Source organism: Dipodomys ordii, unplaced genomic scaffold (genome assembly GCF_000151885.1).
Source record: "Dipodomys ordii isolate 6190 unplaced genomic scaffold, Dord_2.0 Scaffold2, whole genome shotgun sequence".
NCBI lineage: Eukaryota > Metazoa > Chordata > Mammalia > Rodentia > Heteromyidae > Dipodomys > Dipodomys ordii.
In genome coordinates this window covers 34,074,791-34,095,797 of record NW_012267218.1, presented here as the reverse complement: position 1 = coordinate 34,095,797, position 21,007 = coordinate 34,074,791, and the positions used below count along the sequence as shown (strand labels likewise).

General features: G+C 35.1%; 1 protein-coding gene across 2 annotated transcripts in view; it reads left to right on the top strand.

Moving 5' to 3' along the window:
- Positions 1 to 21,007, top strand: part of Slc38a6 (solute carrier family 38, member 6) — a 64,416-nt gene that overhangs the window by 28,921 nt on the left and 14,488 nt on the right. For both annotated transcript variants that reach the window (XM_013017566.1, XM_013017557.1), the window contains exons 6-8: positions 10,416 to 10,494; positions 18,505 to 18,587; positions 19,050 to 19,108. In XM_013017566.1, the coding sequence (XP_012873020.1) occupies positions 10,416 to 10,494; positions 18,505 to 18,587; positions 19,050 to 19,108 (221 nt within the window). The remainder of the gene's footprint in view (positions 1 to 10,415; positions 10,495 to 18,504; positions 18,588 to 19,049; positions 19,109 to 21,007) is intronic.

The following is a 21,007-nucleotide window of genomic DNA, read 5'->3' as shown; positions in this document are numbered from 1 at the left end:
TTCTTATTATTTTCTTATAATATTTTTGTTTTATTTTTATTTTTTTGCCAGGACTGGAGCTTGAATCAGAGCCTTACACTCTCACTTGGCTTTTTTTGCCTGTGATCTGGTGCTCTATCATTGGAGCCATATTTCCAGTCTTTCATTTTTTTAATTAACTGGAGATTTGAGCTCAAGGACTTTGCCCAGGCTAAGAACTGTGGTCTTTTAGGTTTCAGTCTCCTGTTTAGCTAGGACTACGGGCTTGAGCCACCAGCACCCAGCTTGTATTTTCACATATGCAGCCATATTCATCTTTATTCAGCATCTTGATTAGCCCTCTTCCCTTTTACCTACCCCTAGACTAGGTAATTTATAAGAGCAGAAACTTATTTGACTTTGGAGTTGAGAAAGCCTAGGATTAAGGGACCGTATCTGGTGAGGGCCTTCTTACTGGATCATAACATGGAAGGTATAACATGGTAAAACTGAGTGAAATATCAAATTTAAAGCCATAAGCTCTTTTATAATGGACATAAATCCATTTACAGGGGTGGAGCCCTTAAACATCTGCCATCAGGCCCCATCTCCCAACACTTGCATTGGGGACTAAGTTTCTAATTCCCATGGCTTCAGGAACCCTTTTCAAGTGGTAGCACAAACCCTTGTAGGTAACTTGTGATAATGAGGATGGCCTATACTCCTTTGAAGGTGTTTCTTATCCCTGAAAACTAGGTGTAGTAGTATACTCTTGTAATCTCAGCACGTGAGAGGTAAACACAAGACAATCACAACTTCAAGTCCAACCTAAGGTGCATAGGGAGACTCTGTCTCAAAAATGTTTGTTAGTTGTGGGGCTTGAACTTGGGGCCTGGCTGCTGTCCCTGAGCTCTTTTTGCTCAAGGCTAGTGCTTTACCACTTTTTGAGCCACAAAGTCACTTCCAGTCTTCTAGTGATTAATTGGAGATAAAAGTCTCATGGACTTTCCTGCTCAGCTGCCTCAGATCTCAGCCTTCTGAGTAGGTAGGATTACAGGTGTGAGCCACCAATGTCTAGTCCAGAGTGTCAAACTTTTGGGAGAATTTGCTTTGCTTATATGATGCCATGGGTTCAGTATTCATCACGGTAAAACAAAAAATAAGGAAAAATCTCCAGAACTGGTTGACCTATTATCACAGAGTTCTAGTGAATAATTTGGTATTTGGTGGTCTATAAATCATCAGTTCTTTGAACTATATTTGTTTGTTTGCTTGCTTATTTTAGAACTTTAAAAGAAACTGTCAGGGGCAGGTGGCTTATGCCACCTAGTTACTCAGGAAGCTGAGATCTGAGGATTGTAGTTCAAAGCCAGATGCAGCAGAAATGTCTGTGAGACTTTTACCCCCAATCTGCCAGCAAAAAGCTGGAAGTGGAGCTGTGGCTCAAGTGGTGGCTCTAACTTTGAATAAAACAGCCAAGGATACGCACCAGGCCCTAAGTTCAAGCCCCAGTACTGACAAAAAAAAAAAAAGTAGAAGCAGTCACAGCAATTTTTAATGTGCCTTAAATTTGGAAAAGCTGGGAATGCTTATTTAATTTTTAAAATGATGTCCTGAGGATTTTCTTCACATTGGTTAAACATTTATTTATTGAGAGCCCACTGAGTAATAACTGAAAACATACTTTCAGAGATTTTTCTTTTCTTAGCCAGATGTGCATAAATTATTTTTTCATTACAATAGAATTTGAAGGTTACTCTTGTGAGCAGAACACTGAGTTGGTCATCAGGTACTTTAAATTCTGTCTACTCTAGTCTCTGTCATTGAATTGACATATTTTGGGGGAAATTTCTCACTTATTTTCCTGGCTTCAGTTTCCCCTTTGTTAGGTTATTGGAGTGGAACGTGAAGAGCTTAGGATCCTTTCTCATCCCAAAAATGTGGATTCTAATTTGGCCTCATAGGAGGCATGTTAATTCTGAAAGGTCAGTGAGAGGACATTTGTATTTTAGTTAGGTAATCATGACTTACATTAAAACAGGCTGTTTAATATTCTTTTTGTTTGTTTGTTTGTTTCTTCTTTCTTCTTCTGATGGTGCTGAGGAATAAACTCAGTGCCTCAAGCTTGCAAGGTAGGGAGTCTACCTTCCACTTCGGCCACATCTCCAGCCTCCCCCACCTCCTTGTTTGCCTGGGTTATTTTCAAAGAAGGGTCTTTGCTTTATGTGCAGGCTGGCTTGTTATCCACTAGAGATGACAAGCATAGTTCACTGTGCCCAGACATTGAATGAGGTGGAGTCTCTCAAACTTTTATGCCCAGGCTGGTTTTGATCCCCTTATCTCCAAGAATTATAATCTTGGGCTACCACACTTAGCACTTTTTGTTTGGTTTTGGCTCTTTTTGGTTATTTGTTTTTTGAGTCAGAGTCACGTGGTGTAGCCCAGCTGGCCTGTAACTCATGATCCTCCTTCCTCAGCCACCTGATGCTGTGATTATAAGCATGCATCACCACTTCCCTTTTATTCTTTGTAACATTTCAACATTTCTTTGTCTTCATGGGTTACAGTGCCTGTGGTGAATCTTAGGAAAAAAATTGAAGAGACAGGCCTCCAAAATCAAAATGATAAGCCAGGCACTGGTAGCTCACGCCTGTAATCCTAGTTACTCAGGAGGCTGAGATCTGAGGGTCATGGTTTAAAGCCAGCCCAGGCAGGAAAGTCTGTGAAACTCTTATCTCCAATAAACCACCAGAAAACCGGAAGTGGCGCTGTAGTTAAAGTGGTAGAGCACTCACCTTGAGCTGAAGAGCTGAGGGACAGCGTTCAGGCCCAGAGTTCAAGCCCCATGACCAACCGAAAAAAAAAAAAAGCAAAGCAAAATGATCATAAATGACTTGGTCAACATTTTGTTCTATAACTCTTTTATTGATGATCCAGTTTATTTCTTACATACCCATATTTCACAAATAAGAATAATTTTCTCATATATTTCTATCCCTTCTACCTAGTATGAATAGGCATTCAGTAAATCCATATGTATTATAAGAAGAAAGGAAGAAATGAGAAAACACAGGAAGAAAAACTATTGGTCGGTTTAATACCACTTTGGAGGAAAAAGATTGCTGACTGGCCAGAAGGAGAAGAAAATAGAAATATATAAGTGAGCATATAGTTTATTTTGGAAAGAATCTACTGATGGATCTGCTCCCTGTTCCCCACAATCAATGAGGCCCTAAATCATAGGGACAGTAATGTGATCTAATGAGTTGTTAAATTAAAAAGAAGAGCTGGGTGACAGTGGATCACACCTGTAATTGTGGCTACTCAAGAGGCTGAGATCTGAGCATTGTGGTTCAAATACAACCCAAAGCCAGATCATGAGACTCTTCAATTAACCTGAAAAAAAACAAAAACAAAAAATGGAAGTGGCGTGGCTGAAGTGGTAGAGCACTAGGGTTGCACAAAGAGGAGTTCAGAGACAGCGCCCAAGCCCAGAGTTTGCCCAAGACTGGCAAAAAAAAAAAAATTTGTCTTTAAATCTTTATATTTTTTAATGAGGAAATTCAGCTCACTAAATTTAGTGATCTTAAGGTTATAGAAATTTTTGCCTTTGAAACGTAGAGAGCTATGTAATAATTTGTGTGTGTGTGTGTGTGTTTTTTTAAATCTCTGAATAGTCACAAAATTGAGGCCTGACAGTAGGTCTTTTTTTTTTTTTTTGAGGTAGCTCTCTGGTACCTGTTTCCTCTGGAGTTGGGGAAACATTTGCTGAGAGCCATTTCTGCTGGAATACAAAGTCAAGGTGCTTTTCTAGGCTTAGAATTCCGGTTTAGAGAGTTTGAATCTGGTAAACAAACTAGTAAGAATTAAGATTTATAGTAGAAAGTAGGTATTGAAGATTTCTATAAACTTTTTACTCTGATTTCCTACAAAGGAATGTAAGTAGTTTCTAATTGAATTGAGCTCCAAAGATAGGCCGTTCAGGGGACTTGACTATCACTAGAAATCAAACAGAAAACGTCTTGCTTTGCTCTTACAAAATATGGAGGACCACTATACATTACATACTTTCCCTCTATTTCCATAAGCCCCAGTTCTTAAAGGAGATTAAAGATTTAATTGCGGCAACGTACTGTGGAAGGAGAGCCCTAAATATAAGTTGCCTTACTGAAAAACTCCTGAAATTGGTGGAATGGCCTAATTTTTCTAGTCTGGCCTGGAGTCCACAAACTTTATCTAACAGTACTTCAGTTTGGGAATCTACAGTTTAAGAGAAACTTGTGGTTTCTAGATCTTCTAAACAAGAAGGTATAAACAGCATTTTCAGTTGAGAACTATAAAAATCTCAAATTCTCAGTATCTGAAAGATTCATGACTTAATATGAGATAATATGAAACTACTCTCTGTACTTTCCTTGGAGAGGGGTAAGGACATGGTACTGAAATAAGTCTTGCAGATACATGTTTGTTTGCATTGTCCCCAGGGAACTGGGATTGGGCATGCTGTTACAGTGCCATCTGCTGGTCAGTTTATCTGTAATCAACCAGGGCTTTTTTTTTGAGCCTGACTTGTCCTGAAATTCTAGAAAACAGTAACAACATATACAAAGAGACCCTTAAATGTTAGAAGAAATGCAGGAAATTTGAGGCAAGTCATTTCCACAAGTATTTCCTTTGGCAAAATTTACTGAATGTTAGTTTATAAAGGGGCTTTGAAAATAATGTTTGTATTAGTAATTATTTCTATTAAAGTATATAAGACTTTAGAAAGTAGGTATTCTGATCACTTTTTATTTAAATTTTACATCTTGGCAGATGATAAAAACTTTTTTAGGGTTATACAGGAACATTTTTTTCCAACATGTTTTGGTTAAATATGTGTACAAGTGCCACTGTTTTCAGAGTCCTTTTTTTAAAAAAATAGAAGATCCTTTTCAGAAAAGAGATTGTGAACTATTTGAGTAGGGATAGAATTTCAGTGGTATATAGATATTTCATGGAAACTGTGTGTTAATAAGACATTTTAAATAAAGCAACAATTATCTATGAGTAAAAACAAGTTTGAAATAAAGTTGAATTGCTCTTAAATGCAAAGACAAACTTATTGTTTCCTCCTAAAGTACATCTGTTTGTTTAAGCCTGACTGACTAATCCTTTAAGAAGTTGCTGAAAACCTAATTCTGTTTTTAAAATACCTCCTAGTAATCCTACCTTCATACATATATTTTAAGCATTTAGCAAAATGGATAATTATCTTTATAAACTAATAATTTCCTGAGACCAATCTCAGTTATGTTTTTTTCACCCTTAAAGTTGCATGTTTAACTTTGGCAAATTGAGAAGTATTTTCAGAGTGTTGGAGAAAATAGTCCCTAAAAGTATAGGAATTCTGGACAGAAGGGTTGATTTTGTTTTTCTTTTTAGGTTTTGGTGTAGTGCTGTATCAGGTATGTGAGAGTAGGAACTAAAATCACAGCTGGAAATTTAGTCAGAGCATGATGGTAGATGCAATGAAGTCCTGCCATGAAACTCCATGAATTTTTAAGCATGTTCATCAGACTATCTATCAAACCAAAATGGAATACATTGAAAATATATCACAAAGTGAAAATTATAGTGTTGCCAAAACTTCAGATGTTACAGAGATTCTTTTTTAAAAAAAATTGAAATGTTAAACTCCACAGCCAAAAGCCATAATGAAAAATACAAAAGGATAATGTTGGAAAGTTGTTCTTTGGATAGACTTTATTTCTTTTTATTTCTTTTTGTTGGTTACTCTGCTTTACTCCAGTCATAGGCTGACATAGTGCACCAGTTACTGGAGTAAGTTTCGCAAGCCAGACTGGCTGTTTCCGCCATTATTAGCTGAGACAATTTATTTCTTTGTGCTTCCATCTCATCATCTGGGAAATAAATAAAGTTTACCTCTCCCGTGTGTGTGAAAATGAAATGAGATAACTTGTATGTCACTTGAAGTGTTGTGAAGCATAGGATGGCCTTGGCATTAATAATCCCCAAACCAAAGAAGCTAGCTGTCCTTATGGATCTCTTCCCAGAGCCCCAGAACCCCAGAGCTCCGGCTTGCCTCACATCTTTCCCTTCAGCCGCCCTATCTCAACTCATGTGTTTCTCTTTATGATTAAGTCAACCAATATTAATGTCTTACTACTTGCTATTGCCTAATCAAATTTTACCCTATTTTAGTCCTTTCTTCCTATAACAGTTGCTTCTCCATATGGCTTTTTAAAGAATGCTTTCAATTTCTGTTTTGATTAGGATGACAGACTTTTTTATTTCTCTCACAAGGGCAGTTTCTATGAAATGAGTTCTATTTGTTAGGTTTAAATATGAAAGAAAAAGAATACCTATTTAGTTAATGTGGTGAAACTAAGTGATTAGTAATGGCTAAATAACTGTCATGAAAGTCTTTCTTCCAGTGCTAACCCTGGCGCTGGTGATCTTGAGGACAGAGCTGCTTATTCTAGCATGGCTCTCGTGGGTGCCCCTACTTCAGCGACTAATTTAGAATGATCTTGCTGTGTCTTTCATTACGAGTCTAGTTTATGTGTTGATGTCAGCAAAAATCTCTTACAAATTCATTTCTGCCTGTCTCTTAAGATAAGTATCAAAAATTTCCTTATGTCATAACTAGAAGGCATGAGACAAAGCTGTAGCTGCCAGCTATTTAATTTAGTGACCCTTTTGGTAAAAACAATGGATGTGTGAACTTGACCATTGATATTATAGGTTTAAAAGTTTTCCAATTCATTTTGTTGAATACATTTTTATTGTTAAATATTTTTGATTATTTATATAAGGGTGAGGTACAGAGGGGATACTGGTTCATAAGTCAGGTAATGAGTGCATTTCATTTTGGAAAATGTCACTTCTTCCTTCTGTCTTTGCCAGTTTTTCCCTCCCTTCCCTGTCCACAAGTTGTATAGCTCATTTTCAACATAGTGTCTACTGAGTACCACGGCTACATTCTGAAAAAAAATTTTGTGAAGTCACCAAATTATTCTTTTCTTGTGGATGGAATTAAAATGTATTTCCTAGCCTAATGTATATTTAGTCATCTTTTTGTTCTCTGAAGTAGATGTAAGACAATATGTTAAGGTGCTGGTCCTTTCATGAGCATTGATTTGTGACTAAGAAAAATGATTTGACAGTGAATAAGGATAGTGTCTTTCTTTGTTTTACTGAATCAGTGGGGGTTTTCCCAAGGTAAGCTCTGTGGTTTGGTAGCTCTTAAAATATACACCAGCATTCTCTAAGAAAGAAGCTGTATTTTGCTTGTTTTATTATAATTGTGTCTCATACACTGAGGTCTTTCTTGGAAGAGAAACATATGTTAGGTGAGTTCACATTTCTTAAAATATACATGATTCTTCAGACTCAGTTCTATTGAAACAGGACTCCCATTGAAAACTAAAGAGTGAAGGCTGCAGCACAGGATAAAAGTGATCAAATGATTAGCCAGGGGCTAATAGAAATTCTGGAAAGAATGACAGATTGTATATTAGAAAGCAATGTGATCTCATATTCATTAATGCTTTTTACAATGAAAGATCCAAATGAAATAATACAAAATTACTGAAAGAGATGACTGTCTGAAACTTTAGAAATACATGTGATACTAGGTTAATCCAAGCAAGAAAGACTGGTAGGCAGATAATAAATTACATTGTGCTTGAAATATGCATTCCTTGTTTTGAAGCTAGTTCTCCCCCTGCTCCTTTCCATTTTTTCTTTTTTTTTTGTTTGTTTTTTTGTCTTTTCTTTTTTTTGGTACTGGGGATCGAACCCAGGACGTTGCGCTTGCTAGGCAAGCGCTTTGCCACTGAGCTACATCCCAGCCCTCCATTTTTTCTGTGCATGGTTATAGCTAAATAGTTTTAGATGAGTTTTGGAAGATTTGACTCATGATTTTCATCATATACCATAGGTATATAACCTTTAGGATATATAAATATTATCAGTACTCTAAAACCTTGAGTAGAGGTGGTTGATAAAAACCTTCCTCCTGCCAGGTACTAGTGGCTTATTCCTGTAATCCTACCAACTCAGGAGGCTGACATCTGAGAATTATGGTTTGAAGCCAGCCAAGGCAGGAAAGTCCAAGAGACATATATCTCCAATTAATCACCCAAAACCTGGAAGTGGAGGTGTGTGTCTCAAGAGGTATAGTGCTAACTTTGAGAAAAAATGCTCAGGGGCAGCACTCAGGCCCTTAGGCCTGGCACAAACACAAAAAATAAACAAAAAGAAATCTTCCTTCTATTTTGTGCCAAATTGATGTCAGTTTTCCTTAGGAGAAAATGAACAATACAGAACAAATGTTTGGCATCTAATCAATTATAATATTCCATAACTAAAAGAATTTGTAGAAATGTCACAGTGGGTTTAGCCAACAGCCCTGTTTCTTCTGGGGGAAAAAAGAAATAGAGATAAACTATAAAATGTGTATATTTGTATTTCATTACAAAAAAGTCATTTATTTAACGTTTAAATTTTGCTTCGTCGGGGCTAGGCAGGTAGAGTTGGTAGAGTGCTTGCTTTGCATGCATGAGGCCCTGGGTTCGATTCCTTAGTACCACATAAGCAGAAAAAGGCGGTAGTGTCAAGTGGTAGAGCGCCAACCTTGAGCTGAAGAGCTGAGGGACAGTGCCTAGGACCAGAGTTCAGGCCGCATGACCGGACCAAAAAAAAAAAACAAAACTTTGCTTTATCGTGGGTACATGTTATTTACTAAAAATATTAAGAGGGTATTTGAATATGTATATGATAATGTGTCTTCATACAATTTTACAAACAATGTTCTTTATTTTCCAGTTAAAGTGGTCACATGATGTCATAATTATGGAGAAATTCAACTACTTTACAATAGGCTGAGAAATACACATTGTTCTTAAAGTATTGAGACCTTTCATTAAATTTCCCCCAGATTTTTATCAGTATAACTTGGCATTCATTGGTGGGCTTAGTTTTATAAGTACAAGGAGAATGTGAAATGTTTCCTGAAATATAAATAAGTAATAAAAATTAATGTGCACACAGTGTACACTTTTTTCTTCATGGACATTTTCTTCTTGGCTCTTTCTATATACATTCTCTCTCTCTCTCTCTCTTTCTCTCTCTCTCTCTCTTTCTCTCTCTGGCCTCTCTTTCTCTGGCCCTCTCTTTCTTAATCTCTGCGGAAAGGATGTCAACTTGAGATATTTTTTACTCCAAATCAGCTGAGTTTCTGTATGTGCAAGTATTTAAGCTTAAACTCAAGTATTTGTATATAAGTGAGTTATACATTTTGTGATCATATAAATGAATGTTTTTAATAGATAGACCAGAAAGAGTATCATTATAAAGTGCTATAAAATTTAGTTCTTGCCTGTCAGATAAAATGTACAAAACAATGCTAGCTCAGGTTATGATTACATAACACACAGATGAGCCTGGTAAATAAAATGGAATATTTCTAACTTGCTTTAGAGAAAAACATTAAATATAGTTTGTTACTTATTTTTGCCTTATGATAATATGTTCATAATGGTTCATAATGGGGTTCATAAGGAGAGAGAAAGGGAAACAGACAGACAATGGGACTTCTGGCCTAGATGTTTCTTTCTAGGAAGGGTGCCCCTGGCTCACACCTGTAATCTTAGCTACTCAGGAGGCTGAGATCTGAGGATCAAGATTTGAAGCCAGCCTGGGCAGAAAAGTCCTCTGGAGATACTTATTTTCAGTTAACCACTTAAAAACCAGAAATGGAGTTGTGGCTCAAAGTGGTAGAATGCTAGCCTTGAGCAAAAAGCTCAGGGGCTGGATCTGGTGGCTCATGCCTGTAATCCTAGCTACTCAGGAGGCTGAGATCTGAGGATGTGGTTCAAAGCCAGCCTAGGCAGGAAAGTCCGTGAGACTCTTATCTCCAATTACCTACCAGAAAACCAGAAATGGAGTTGTGGCTCAAGTGGTAGAGTACTCACCTTGAGCTGAAGAGCTCAGGGAAAGTGCACAGGCCCAGAGTTCAAGCCCCACAACCAGGAAAAAAAAAAGGAAAGGAAAAACAAATGGTGAAAGTTAGTAATTATTCTTGTTAAGCTTAAGTTTCTATGTTAATTTTACTCAAATTAACCTCTAGTACCTGGGACAGGGGAGATAATATATGAGTTTTTGGAAAACTTCAATAAGACTTGTATTTATAAATGGCTAATAAAATCTTTTGTCTAAGTAGTTTGCCTTGTGCTTGAAGTGCAAACAAAGGGTACTTAATATGCATACTGAATATTCTTTTAAATAAAGCTGCTTATCTCCACTCCTGCTGTAATGTCTTTGGGCCTAGTACCTTGTGAGTTAATCTGTGTGCTTTCCTAGCTGTCATGAACTCTGTGTTCCTCAGTAGATAACCCTTTTAATTGATAAAAATTACAGGATTCTAATAGATATTTTAATTTTTTTTGCAGCTATGTCATCATATCTTTTAATTATTAAAACAGAGCTCCCTGCTGCTATTTCGGAATTTTTGACTGGAGACTATAGTGGGTAAGAAGAAATATTTCACATTGAAGCCATTCGTTTATTAATTCAATATACATTTATTAAGCTCTAGTGACAAGTGAAACAAATGTAGTCCTTGTTCCGAGGAGACAGATCGCGTTGGGTAAGTAGTAACAGAGGAAAGTCCTACAGATGTCCATTGGTTCCCACCATGTACAAAGCACTGGCTGGGAGCCACCTGAAGTCCCACATGCAGCCCTTGTGTGCCTTGAGGGTGTGAGAGCAGAGCTGGGGGGTGGGGGGCGGAGAGGGGAGAGGGGAGCTGTTGCTCAGGTCTGAGACAGCTCTTAGGGAAGAGAAAAGGAGAGATGTCTGAGGATGTGGCATGGGACAGGACAGAGTTGGGGGTTGAAGGTTCTGAAAAGAGTTTTAAAAAGGGGCAGGAAATCATTGTTATTTCTCAGCAAATTATAATGACAAGTAATGCTGCAGTTAAAATAATTCCTAGAGGAGATTCATATATATGACTTGATAAGTTACTAGGATTAAATTTTTTCACCTCCTGTTTTTAAAAACCTTTTGAACAATACCAAACCATAGATTTTTTTTTCTTTATTCTTTATTAAAAAGCAAAAACACCCAGGTCCTACAGATTATATTGACCCATCACTTTTTATAGGGGAAACCTTCAATTATCTTTTCCTTTCACTGTGTAGAACAAGAAAAAATTTTGAAATTGGATTTAAAGAGACAGAATCAATTCTTTCAGTTGTTATACTATTTTATATAGTTTTAAAACACAGTAGAAACCTGTCAGTTTTCCAGAGTGGAATATTTAGCTGTTTTGCCCTAATAATCGAATTTGTTCTAGAATTCAGGGGAAGTTTTCAAAATTTAGTTTTTAGCATTGTCAACTTGGTTTCTGTTAAAGAATTTTACTTAGACAAATGCATATACATATTTGTAAGAAGAGTAATTTATTATTTTTATTAATTTTATTTACTTATTTTTTTGTGTGTATGTGCCAATACAGGGGCTTGAACTCTCTTTTGGCTTTTTGCTCGAAGCTGATGCTTTACCATTTGAGCTACCTCCCCAGTTCCAGCTTTTTGCTGGTTAATTGGAGATAAAAATATCTCTCCGAATTGTCCTCTTGGATTGGGTGTCAAAGATCCTCAGATCTCAGCCTTCTGAATAGTTAAAATTATAGTTGTGAGCCACCAGCACCTGGCTCATAGTTACTTTACATCTGAGTAGAAACCATCAAGAAAATGTGGTAGGAAAATGTAACAGAAGTACCTATGAATTTTCATTATCAGAAGATACTATGTCTTTTATAGCACTTAACATTTGTGAAGTTCCACATTTATCATCACATATCTTCAGCGTTAGTTGCATTTTTATTTCATGACATAAGAAATAGCTATGTGCAACCTACTTTTGTATTTGCTATAAAAATATTAAGAACAGCTTGTTACTCAAATTCTGTGTGAAGAATTTAGATTGTAATGTAGGGCAAAGAACACAAGACAATGTGAGGGTAGAATAAAGAATGTTCAACATAAGAGTAAGGAACATGTGTTCTGTCCATTTCATACTAATAAAACAGGATTTAACTTCTTTGGGCCATATAACTTTGAGCCTTAGAGTTCTTTACCTGTTGTTACAGGGATGCTATATTGCCTTCTTTTATTAGCATAATCAAACAACATATTGCATCCACACATACTTGTAGATTTATAGCACAGTGTAAATGTGGAGAATAAAAAAATCCTATTGATAACTATACTAGAAGGAGCCATTCCTTTTTCTTACTCAGACTGCTAGGAAACTCAGAGTTGAACATGAATGTATTGTATAAACTAGGTTAATCCTAATAGCCTTCATATATCCCATATGGCTTTTCTTTTTATTTTTTTTTCTCCTGAATTTTGTGGTTCCTATTAATCTGTCTTAATTACCATGTGCTTGTAGAATCAGGAAGGATATAAATTTATTTCAAGTTTTAGAAATAAAGTAATGTGTGGCAGACCTGGTATTCTGTCTCCAAAGTGATCTTTTGATCTTAACTTTATTTAAAATTAGTTGTCATTTGTGTTGCAAGGTATTTTTCTTGTTTTGTTTTTAAAACAAAAAAATTTCCTATTTTCACTCATAAAATGTCATTTTTTATATGTCAGGAATGGATTTTTAATGCTGTATACTTCAAATTACAGTGACCAGTTTGCATCATCTGAGACAATGTTTTAAAATTAACAATCCCATACTATTTAAAATGTGATATATGTTCCCTTTAACACCTTAAAAAGTTAAAAAAAAGTAGCCAAATTTGTTTTCAAAGCTTAATGTTGTAAAGTAATTAAGAAACCAATATGATGGTTGGTAATTGACTTTCCTTTTGCTTCCAGACAGAATTACATAGCAGTATTTCTTCAATGAGATTGATATGATGCTAATAATGATTTTATTTCAGGTTTGATTTACCATAAATTTTCATAAAGATCTTTCAAGTATGCTTATTTTTTGGCTTAATATCTGATGATTTGATGTATCTTTGTGAAATATAAACCTTCAAAGATATTATCCAAAAAGAAAGTTTGTATTGATTGTTTTCTAATTTTAAAATTGCTATTAGACATTAAGAGTTATAGTATCAAACTCTTATAATTAATTTTTCATAAAATAGCTTGTATTTTTTAAACCTATGGCTGTTAAAAGTTGGAAGCTCTCTGTGAACATTTAATGGTCTTGTCAGAGGAATCTGATTGACACAATTAAGTTGTCTTGCATTTGAGTTACATAATTGATATGGGATGTGAGTAAGATCCTAATTCAGAACATATGATACTCTTGTTCCATTCCATTCGAGAATGAAATTAAGGCAACTTATAAATAAACCTGGTTTTCATTAAAAAATGGAAAAAACATCTGCATGCCAAAGCACTGCAATACAGCTAAGGATTTATACTCTATATTTTAAACTTGGAACATTTTTATCATATAGGATTAAATTCACAGATCAGACAAGTTTTTTTTTTTAGGAAGTATAAAACTTTTTGCTCTCTTTTGGCTTAAAGAAAATATGTATTTAGATCATACTAGGAAAGCAGGAGTTCTGTTAGATAATTTTTTTCCCTTTTAAGGAAAAAAATTAAGGTCAGTACATTCTTCTAAAATCTTAGTTTATGAAGTAATTTTACTTAATATGTAATTTTTGAGATTTCTTATTACTGGTTTACATTTTTCAGGCTGAGATTTTATTTTATAAATGTGATCACTTCTTTGGAGAATATCCACTGCCAAACACAATCCAGTTAGCTATAACAAGCACATAAAATCTAAACTGACTTCAGTGGGTGTTATTATATTGCCTTCATTGCTAATGATTCAATGATAGGGAACAGCACTGTATTTAAATGAATATATTAATATAAATGATAACAATAACTGGTTGCCAAATTATATTTTACAATAAATATTTTACTAGTAGAGAAGTTATATTTTACAATAAAGTCATTTTCATACTAAAAATTTAGGGTTCATTTCTGTAAAAAAGAGATTATAAAGCATGATTCTGAAGCAAATGAAAGATTATCTGAAAAATACTCTATAAATTTAAGATTGACTGACAAATAGAGATTATTTTCACTGCAATAATTAAGATGCTATTTTTACACACATAAAATGAAGTTTCTGAACCAGATGATCTATAAGCTCCCAGCTCTAATATTCCACAGCTCTATGCTGCTCAGTTACTTTGGAAGGGGTAAAGGTCTCTTCAGATACACAGGTTAATGCTTTGGTCACTCACATGACTTTTATGGTCAAGCATGAATTGCGATCTGAAGCAGTGTGTAGTAGCTCTTGTTTAGGATTTCCAAAGTATTAATCTTATTGAAGAGAAAAAGAGTTGTGGTCCTATGGATTATTATACCTTCTTTTTATTACAAACTCATCTTCATGCTATTTTGTTTTGTTTTTCATTTAAAAGAAATTGGTTTATAATAATGTTATTATCAGAACATTTACCATGAGGTATACGCTCTTAACAAGGACTTAGATATACAATGCAGTATTGTTATCCAGTAGGGCCAGCAGAACTAACAGATGGAATCTGCCTTGCTGTTCCCTTGGGCCTTTTTCTCCTGGCACTGCAACTGTCTAGGTCTGTTGCTGGGTCTCACAAGGAAAGATATTTCAGACATAGAGCCCCAGGCTTCTTGCCAGCTTCAGAAATTTAGTTGCCAGGTGTTCCTCAGTAAAGAATGTTTTGAAGTTCCAATTTGATTTTTGTTCAACAGTGACTAGAAGATGAATTTGTTGAGTATCCTTTTGTATTTTTAATATGTGTATTTTTGTATTATTTCCTGCATGCCAGGAACTGAAGGACATATGCAGATGTAGAGAGCACAGCTTCAGGTCTGTAAGAACTGGAAATAGTTGTGCCCAGGTTACGATTCCTGATGCATATATTTTCTAACAACAGGAGTTAGAATAAGGAGGGGGAAATGTGCCCATGGTCACATGGTCCCGCTATTTATGCTACTGCTCCCTCTCTTATTTTCTTAAAGAAGAAGTTATCAGTGCCCAGTAATAATGATAGAAGGGTCATCAGAGAGGATCTCCTCATAAACCAAGATTTAAAACCAAGATTTAAAAGATGTACCCTGGATCTTAAAGTCCAGATGAGAAGCCAGAAGTTGAAAATCAAGTGTGGAAACTCCTTTCCTAATTTAGTAGGGCAGTGGGAGAATTTGAATACATGATCACAAAGTGAAAATTCTGAAATTATCTACCAATGATTTTAAAAAGTAGTTCCTAAGCTGGGCGCTGATAACTCATTCCTGCAATAATAGCTGCTCAGGAAGCTGAGATCTGAGGGTCAGGGTTTGAAGTCACTGGGCAGAAAAATGCACGAGATGCATCTCCAACTAGCAACCAGAAAACCCCAAAACAGCCCAAAGTGGAGCTGTGGCTCAAGTGGTAGAGTGCTAGCCTTTAATAAGATAAACTCAGGGACAACACCCAGGCCCTGAATTCAAGTCCCAGGAAAGGCACAAAACAAAGCAAAAAAAAAAAAAAAAGTTTTTCTTAAAGTAATTCTTGCTGGTTGCCAGTGACTCATGCTAGTAAATCCTAGGTTACTCAGGAGGCTGAGATCTAAGGATTGTGATTTGGAGCCAGCCTGGGCAGGAAAGTCTGTAAGAGTTATCTTCAATAAAGTAGTGAAAGACCCAGAAATGGAACTGTGGTTCAAGTGATAGAATGCTAACCTTGAACAAAAAACTGAGATAGTACCTAGGCCCTGAGTTCAAGCACAGGACCTGCAAGAGGGATGGGTGGCAGTAATTCTTGTTGGTCTTTTATGCTGCAAACTTCCATTCTAGTGTGAATTTAATTGCTGTGTTATGTGCATATGTATATTATGCACTAGTGTAAAATTATGACTTATACATACAGAATATTTAGAAAAGAAACCAAGGACAAAGTATGCATAATACCATTTTAACTTAGTGATTTTTTGTTTATCTGAATTTTTCTTAAACTGTTTTAAAAATATAGTTAATAATCATGTTTTGCATTTATACCATTATGCATTTTCTACTTTACTATATTGACTTTTTAAAAAGCTTTATAACATTCCACTGAGTATGAAATTATCAATCTAAATATTTTCTGTTGTTAGGTATATAGGTTTTTTTCCTTGCCTTATTAATATTGGAATATTGTTGTACTCAATAACTTTAATGCAGATAGAATTTTTTTCTGTCTTAGATGATTTTCTTAGACTAGGTTGTCACTATATTTTTATTGCTGTCTATATATTATCATTGTTTTTTGAGAAGAAAGTACTGACAAAATCACTAGCAATGTGTGAAGGGCCAATTATACCACATCGTTGGGGTGGTCTTGGGCTTGAACTCAGGACCTGATCTTTTTTGTTGAAGGCTGGCACTCTACTACTTAAGCTGTAACCCCACTTCTGGCCTTTTGTTAGTTAATTGTAAACAAGAGTCTCATGGACTTTCCTGCTCAGGCTGACTTTGAACCACTGTCCACAGATCTTAACTTCCTGAGTAGCTAGGATTATAAGCATGAGTCACCAGTGCTTAGAGTCTTAATATTTATTCTGAAGTTATTTTATTTTAAAAAATTTTTAATTTAAATTTATCATTTCTTAAACTAGCAGCAAGGATTGGAATTTTCTTCACATGTATTTATTCAATGTATTTCTTTGTCTTTTGTATATAAATCTATTAGTTATTGAAGAATTATCTTTAATTTTTTCTGAGCCAGTTACAGGTGGCTCATGCCTGTAAGCGTAACTACTCAGGAGGCTGAGATCTGAGAATTGAGGTTCAAAGCCAACCCGGGCAGAAAAGTCCGTGAGACTTTTCTCTCCAATAAACTCCTCAGAAAAGCCCAAAGTGGCATTGGAGTTCAAGTGGTAGAATGCAAAATGGTTTAGGGACAGCACTCAGGCCCTGAGTTCAAGCTCCAGGACCAGTAAACAAAAACTGAGGGCTAAGCATGTGGCTTGGTGGTAGAGTGCTTGCCTAGCATTCATGAAGCCCTAGGTTCGATTCCTCAGTACCACCTAAACAGAAAAGCCAGAAGTGGCACTATGGCTCAAGTGGTAGAGTGCTAGCCTTGAGCAAAAGAAGCTCAGGGACAGTACCTAAGTCCTGAATTCAAGCCTCAGGACTGGTGCAAAAAAACAAAATCCTTTTTCTGTACAAAGTGTAGAACTTCAGTGTTTGCACATTGAATATTTTGTATTGAAATAAAGTCATATATTTGCACCAAGAATATAGAAATTGCTCATATTGCTACCACATAGGAATATATGCTTCTGAGGCTAGAAGTATGGGTCATGCAGTAGAGTATCTGCCTAGCAAGCATGAACAGCCCTGAGTTCAAACCAAGTGCCACCCCTCACAAAAAAGAAAAAAAGAGAGAAAGGGAAAAAAGAAAGTAAAGAAATATCTACTCTTAGTATTTTAAGTATATCTTTATGTCTTTAAAATATGTACATCTATTTCACTCTGTGGTAGGGTTTCTTTATTTAAAAAATGAACAAAGATATAAATGTACTGGTAACATCTTTTTCATTCAATATTCTAAAATCTTTTCTTTTTTCACTTTTTTTTAGCATATGTTGAACAAACTAATAGACTTCTTTATGGGATTTTTATATATCTATATACGCATAATTACCTCTCACATTGCCCTTCCTCTAATGTCTTTGTATGAAAATTTTAATGTTTATAGCTGGTAAATTATGCCTTTTACTCAAAACTTAGGGAAGTATGGAGAACTATCAAGAATATCTGTAATTTTATAAACCAAACATAATGGCTATCAATACATTATAGTTCCTTTCCATTTTCAATGCATCTATATTTTTCTCAAAAATCTCATTATGTATATACATATATCTGATATTTACTTAATATTCATTATATTGTATTTTATTATCATAGTTTTAGATGCTTGTTTTCAATTTTCAGTATTTTAAATGATTTCAATAAATACCTTTTAACAAAAATAGTTGTTCTTCCTGCTGGCTGTTTTCTTATTTTTAAAATAGTCTTATAAGTGTTAAAAGGTTTAGTTATTTTAAAGGCTCTCAATATCTATTGCCATATTGCTTTACATAAAAGTAATTTTTATAGTTTATACCTTTACTAGTATTGTGAACACTCATTTTTTAGTTGTTGGAAAATGGCAGCTCATTGTTTTTGGGTATGTTTACTTAGGACAAAGAGCCCATTCTGGCTCTGAAACTCTCCTACATGGAGAGTTCAAGGCCCAGCCTGGCCTTGAACTCACAATCTCCCTGCCTTAACCTCCCCAATGCTAATATTACAGGCATGTGACCACATTATTATGATACAGTGCCTAAATATAAATTCACTAATAAAAATAATAGTATCACCAATAATAATAATAATAACAAAAGATAGTAGGCCTTTTCAAGTGTGTGATTGTAATTATTGGGATTTATGGAAGAATGTATACAAATCTTGTGACTAAATCAAACTTTCCTAATAGGTCTTGGTATCTTGATGGGCAGAAACTATTAATAATCATTTGTGTTGGCATTGTGTTCCCTCTTGCACTTCTTCCTAAAATAGGTAAGTCTTTGTAGAAGAGAAAGAGTGAAAACACAGGAGGGAAAGAAATATTAAAAGGCTTTTAAATTTCATAGTACCACATTTTTAGCAGAAAGGTGGTGGTTGTGAATAATTTAAAACTTGGCTTTATTTTAGGTTGTTGAGCCTTCAGCCCTGCCTAGTTAACCTATTACTTGGTTTGCAGTAGTATTTTGTCTGCTCCACTAAAATAAAATCTTTACAGCGGAACATTAAAGAGCAGCTTTCCCTTACAGTGTACCATTAGTGGTAAGCCAGTTCCAATTCTGCTGTACAGAGCTACATAAATGATCTGTGACAGATAGCTGGAATGTTGTTATTCTGAGCCCTAAGCCCCAGATACCAAGCACTGTAATAGAAAACATGCCCAAAATGTAAAGCTTTAGTTTTAAGTTAGGATCACTTTCCTTATAAATTGCTTTTTATTTTACTGTTATTTTACAGGCTTTCTTGGCTACACAAGTAGTTTATCATTTTTCTTTATGGTGTTCTTTGCTCTTGTGGTAAGTTTAAAGTATAATGCATTGTTTTTCACTAAAATTGGACTCGTGTTAATGACTTTTTAACTCTGCTTTATGTTGGGAAGGGTAGTCTATTTTTATTTCGTCATGTTATTAAAGCACCTTTTTCCACAAAAAAGGTAGTTTTGCTAGCAAAATTATTTCTTCATTATTTTGAAGAAGTTCAGAGTCGCATGTCAAATATAGCACCTCTTGTAGTTAAAGGTAACACACAAGTGTTGTCAAAACTGTAGGTAGAATAAAATTATTTTTTAGTAAAATCATTTTTGTAGGTCTATCATTTTCTGTACACATTGTATAAAGAGTCAGTAAGGCTTAAGTCTATAAAATCAACTTGATACTATTCATCTTAATTTTGAAACTTTACTCCATTAATAAAATAAAAGTTTCTGAGACTTGGCCATTGAGGAGATCTGAGAAAATGGGTATTTACTAATTTTGTCCTGTCTGCTCTGATTATTCAGCATAAAAAATTCTCATAAAAACAGCAGTGGGAATAAGTACTTTCATTCACATGCATGGTACATTTTTTTTCTTAAATTGTCTTATTTTTATTGCAACAGAAAAATAACAGACAGTAAAATTTATTTTGGTATTTATAGAATAATAAGATAATAGAAACATTGAGTTTATAACTTTTCAATCCTTGAGAGCAAGTTGTAACATCCTATAGATAGAATCTTTGTATGAAAATTTTTAAATCTTTTTTTCTTTGCATAGCAATTTATTTCATAGCCAATATCTAAATGTTAAACCTTAAATAGGATTAGGATGAAATCTTTTTAGCTTGCCAAGAATCTACTTATCCAAGTAGCCTTTTCATGGGCTTGTTTAAACTCTCCTTAGTTATTGATAAATGAAGGAAAAATGCTATACTTTAGACCAAGTCAATATGGCAGTAGTTAAGCCATGATATAGAGCCAGATTTCAAAGTTGTCAAAACAATCCCAAGGGTATATTGCTAACTGCAATTGAAACACAGGAATAAAAAATGTTTAAATTACCCAAACCAAGTGGAAATGACCCTGATTTTACTGAACTGAAGTATTTGTATATTTCAGAGAATGCTTTTAAAACTGAAAAATATTTAACTATGTTTGCATTAAATCATTTATTGTATTTACCAACATTAAAATCATCTCTCTCTCAAATTGTCTGATGCACATCTTGCAAATAATGAAGTAAACATACACTTTTTAGACTTTATATCAGAGAAAAACAGCAAATGTTCTCATCATATGTTGATTGTTGAGAGATACCTACTGGGTTAGAAGTGTCCTCCATATGCAAATGAATGTTAAAAAGAACCACTGTAGATAAATATTGAAGTTTTCCTTAATGGTAATTAGTAACCCATTGCTAGGTAGAAGAAATTTCATTTTCATAGTCAATAGCTTGAAGCAGGTGAAATGTACTGATATGATATGTCTACTGTAGCTTTCTATCATGGCAAGCATTCTTTAATTCAATACAAATTTCTACTGTTGTGATCATATGGAAAAATCCCCTTATTCTTCATTTATTGTACTGCTTTACAAACTCTCTGCTCAGAATTTTACCTGTGAGCCTAGTTTAAATTTGGTTTATGATGAGAAAATGAAAAACATTCCCCACCTTTTAATGCTGTTGTTGGCAAATATAGTATAGATTCTCTGTTACATTTGGATATCTACAACAGTGTCTGCACATATTAACCCACATTTTTTTTTGTCAGTCATGGGGCTTGAACTCTGGGCCTGGGTGCTGTCCCTCAGCTCTTCAGCTCAAGGCAAGCGCTCTACCACTTGAGCTATAGCGCCACTTCCGGTTTTCTGGTGGTTTATTGGAGATAGGAGTCTCACGGTCTCTCCTGCCCGGGCTGGCTTTGAACCGCGATCCTCA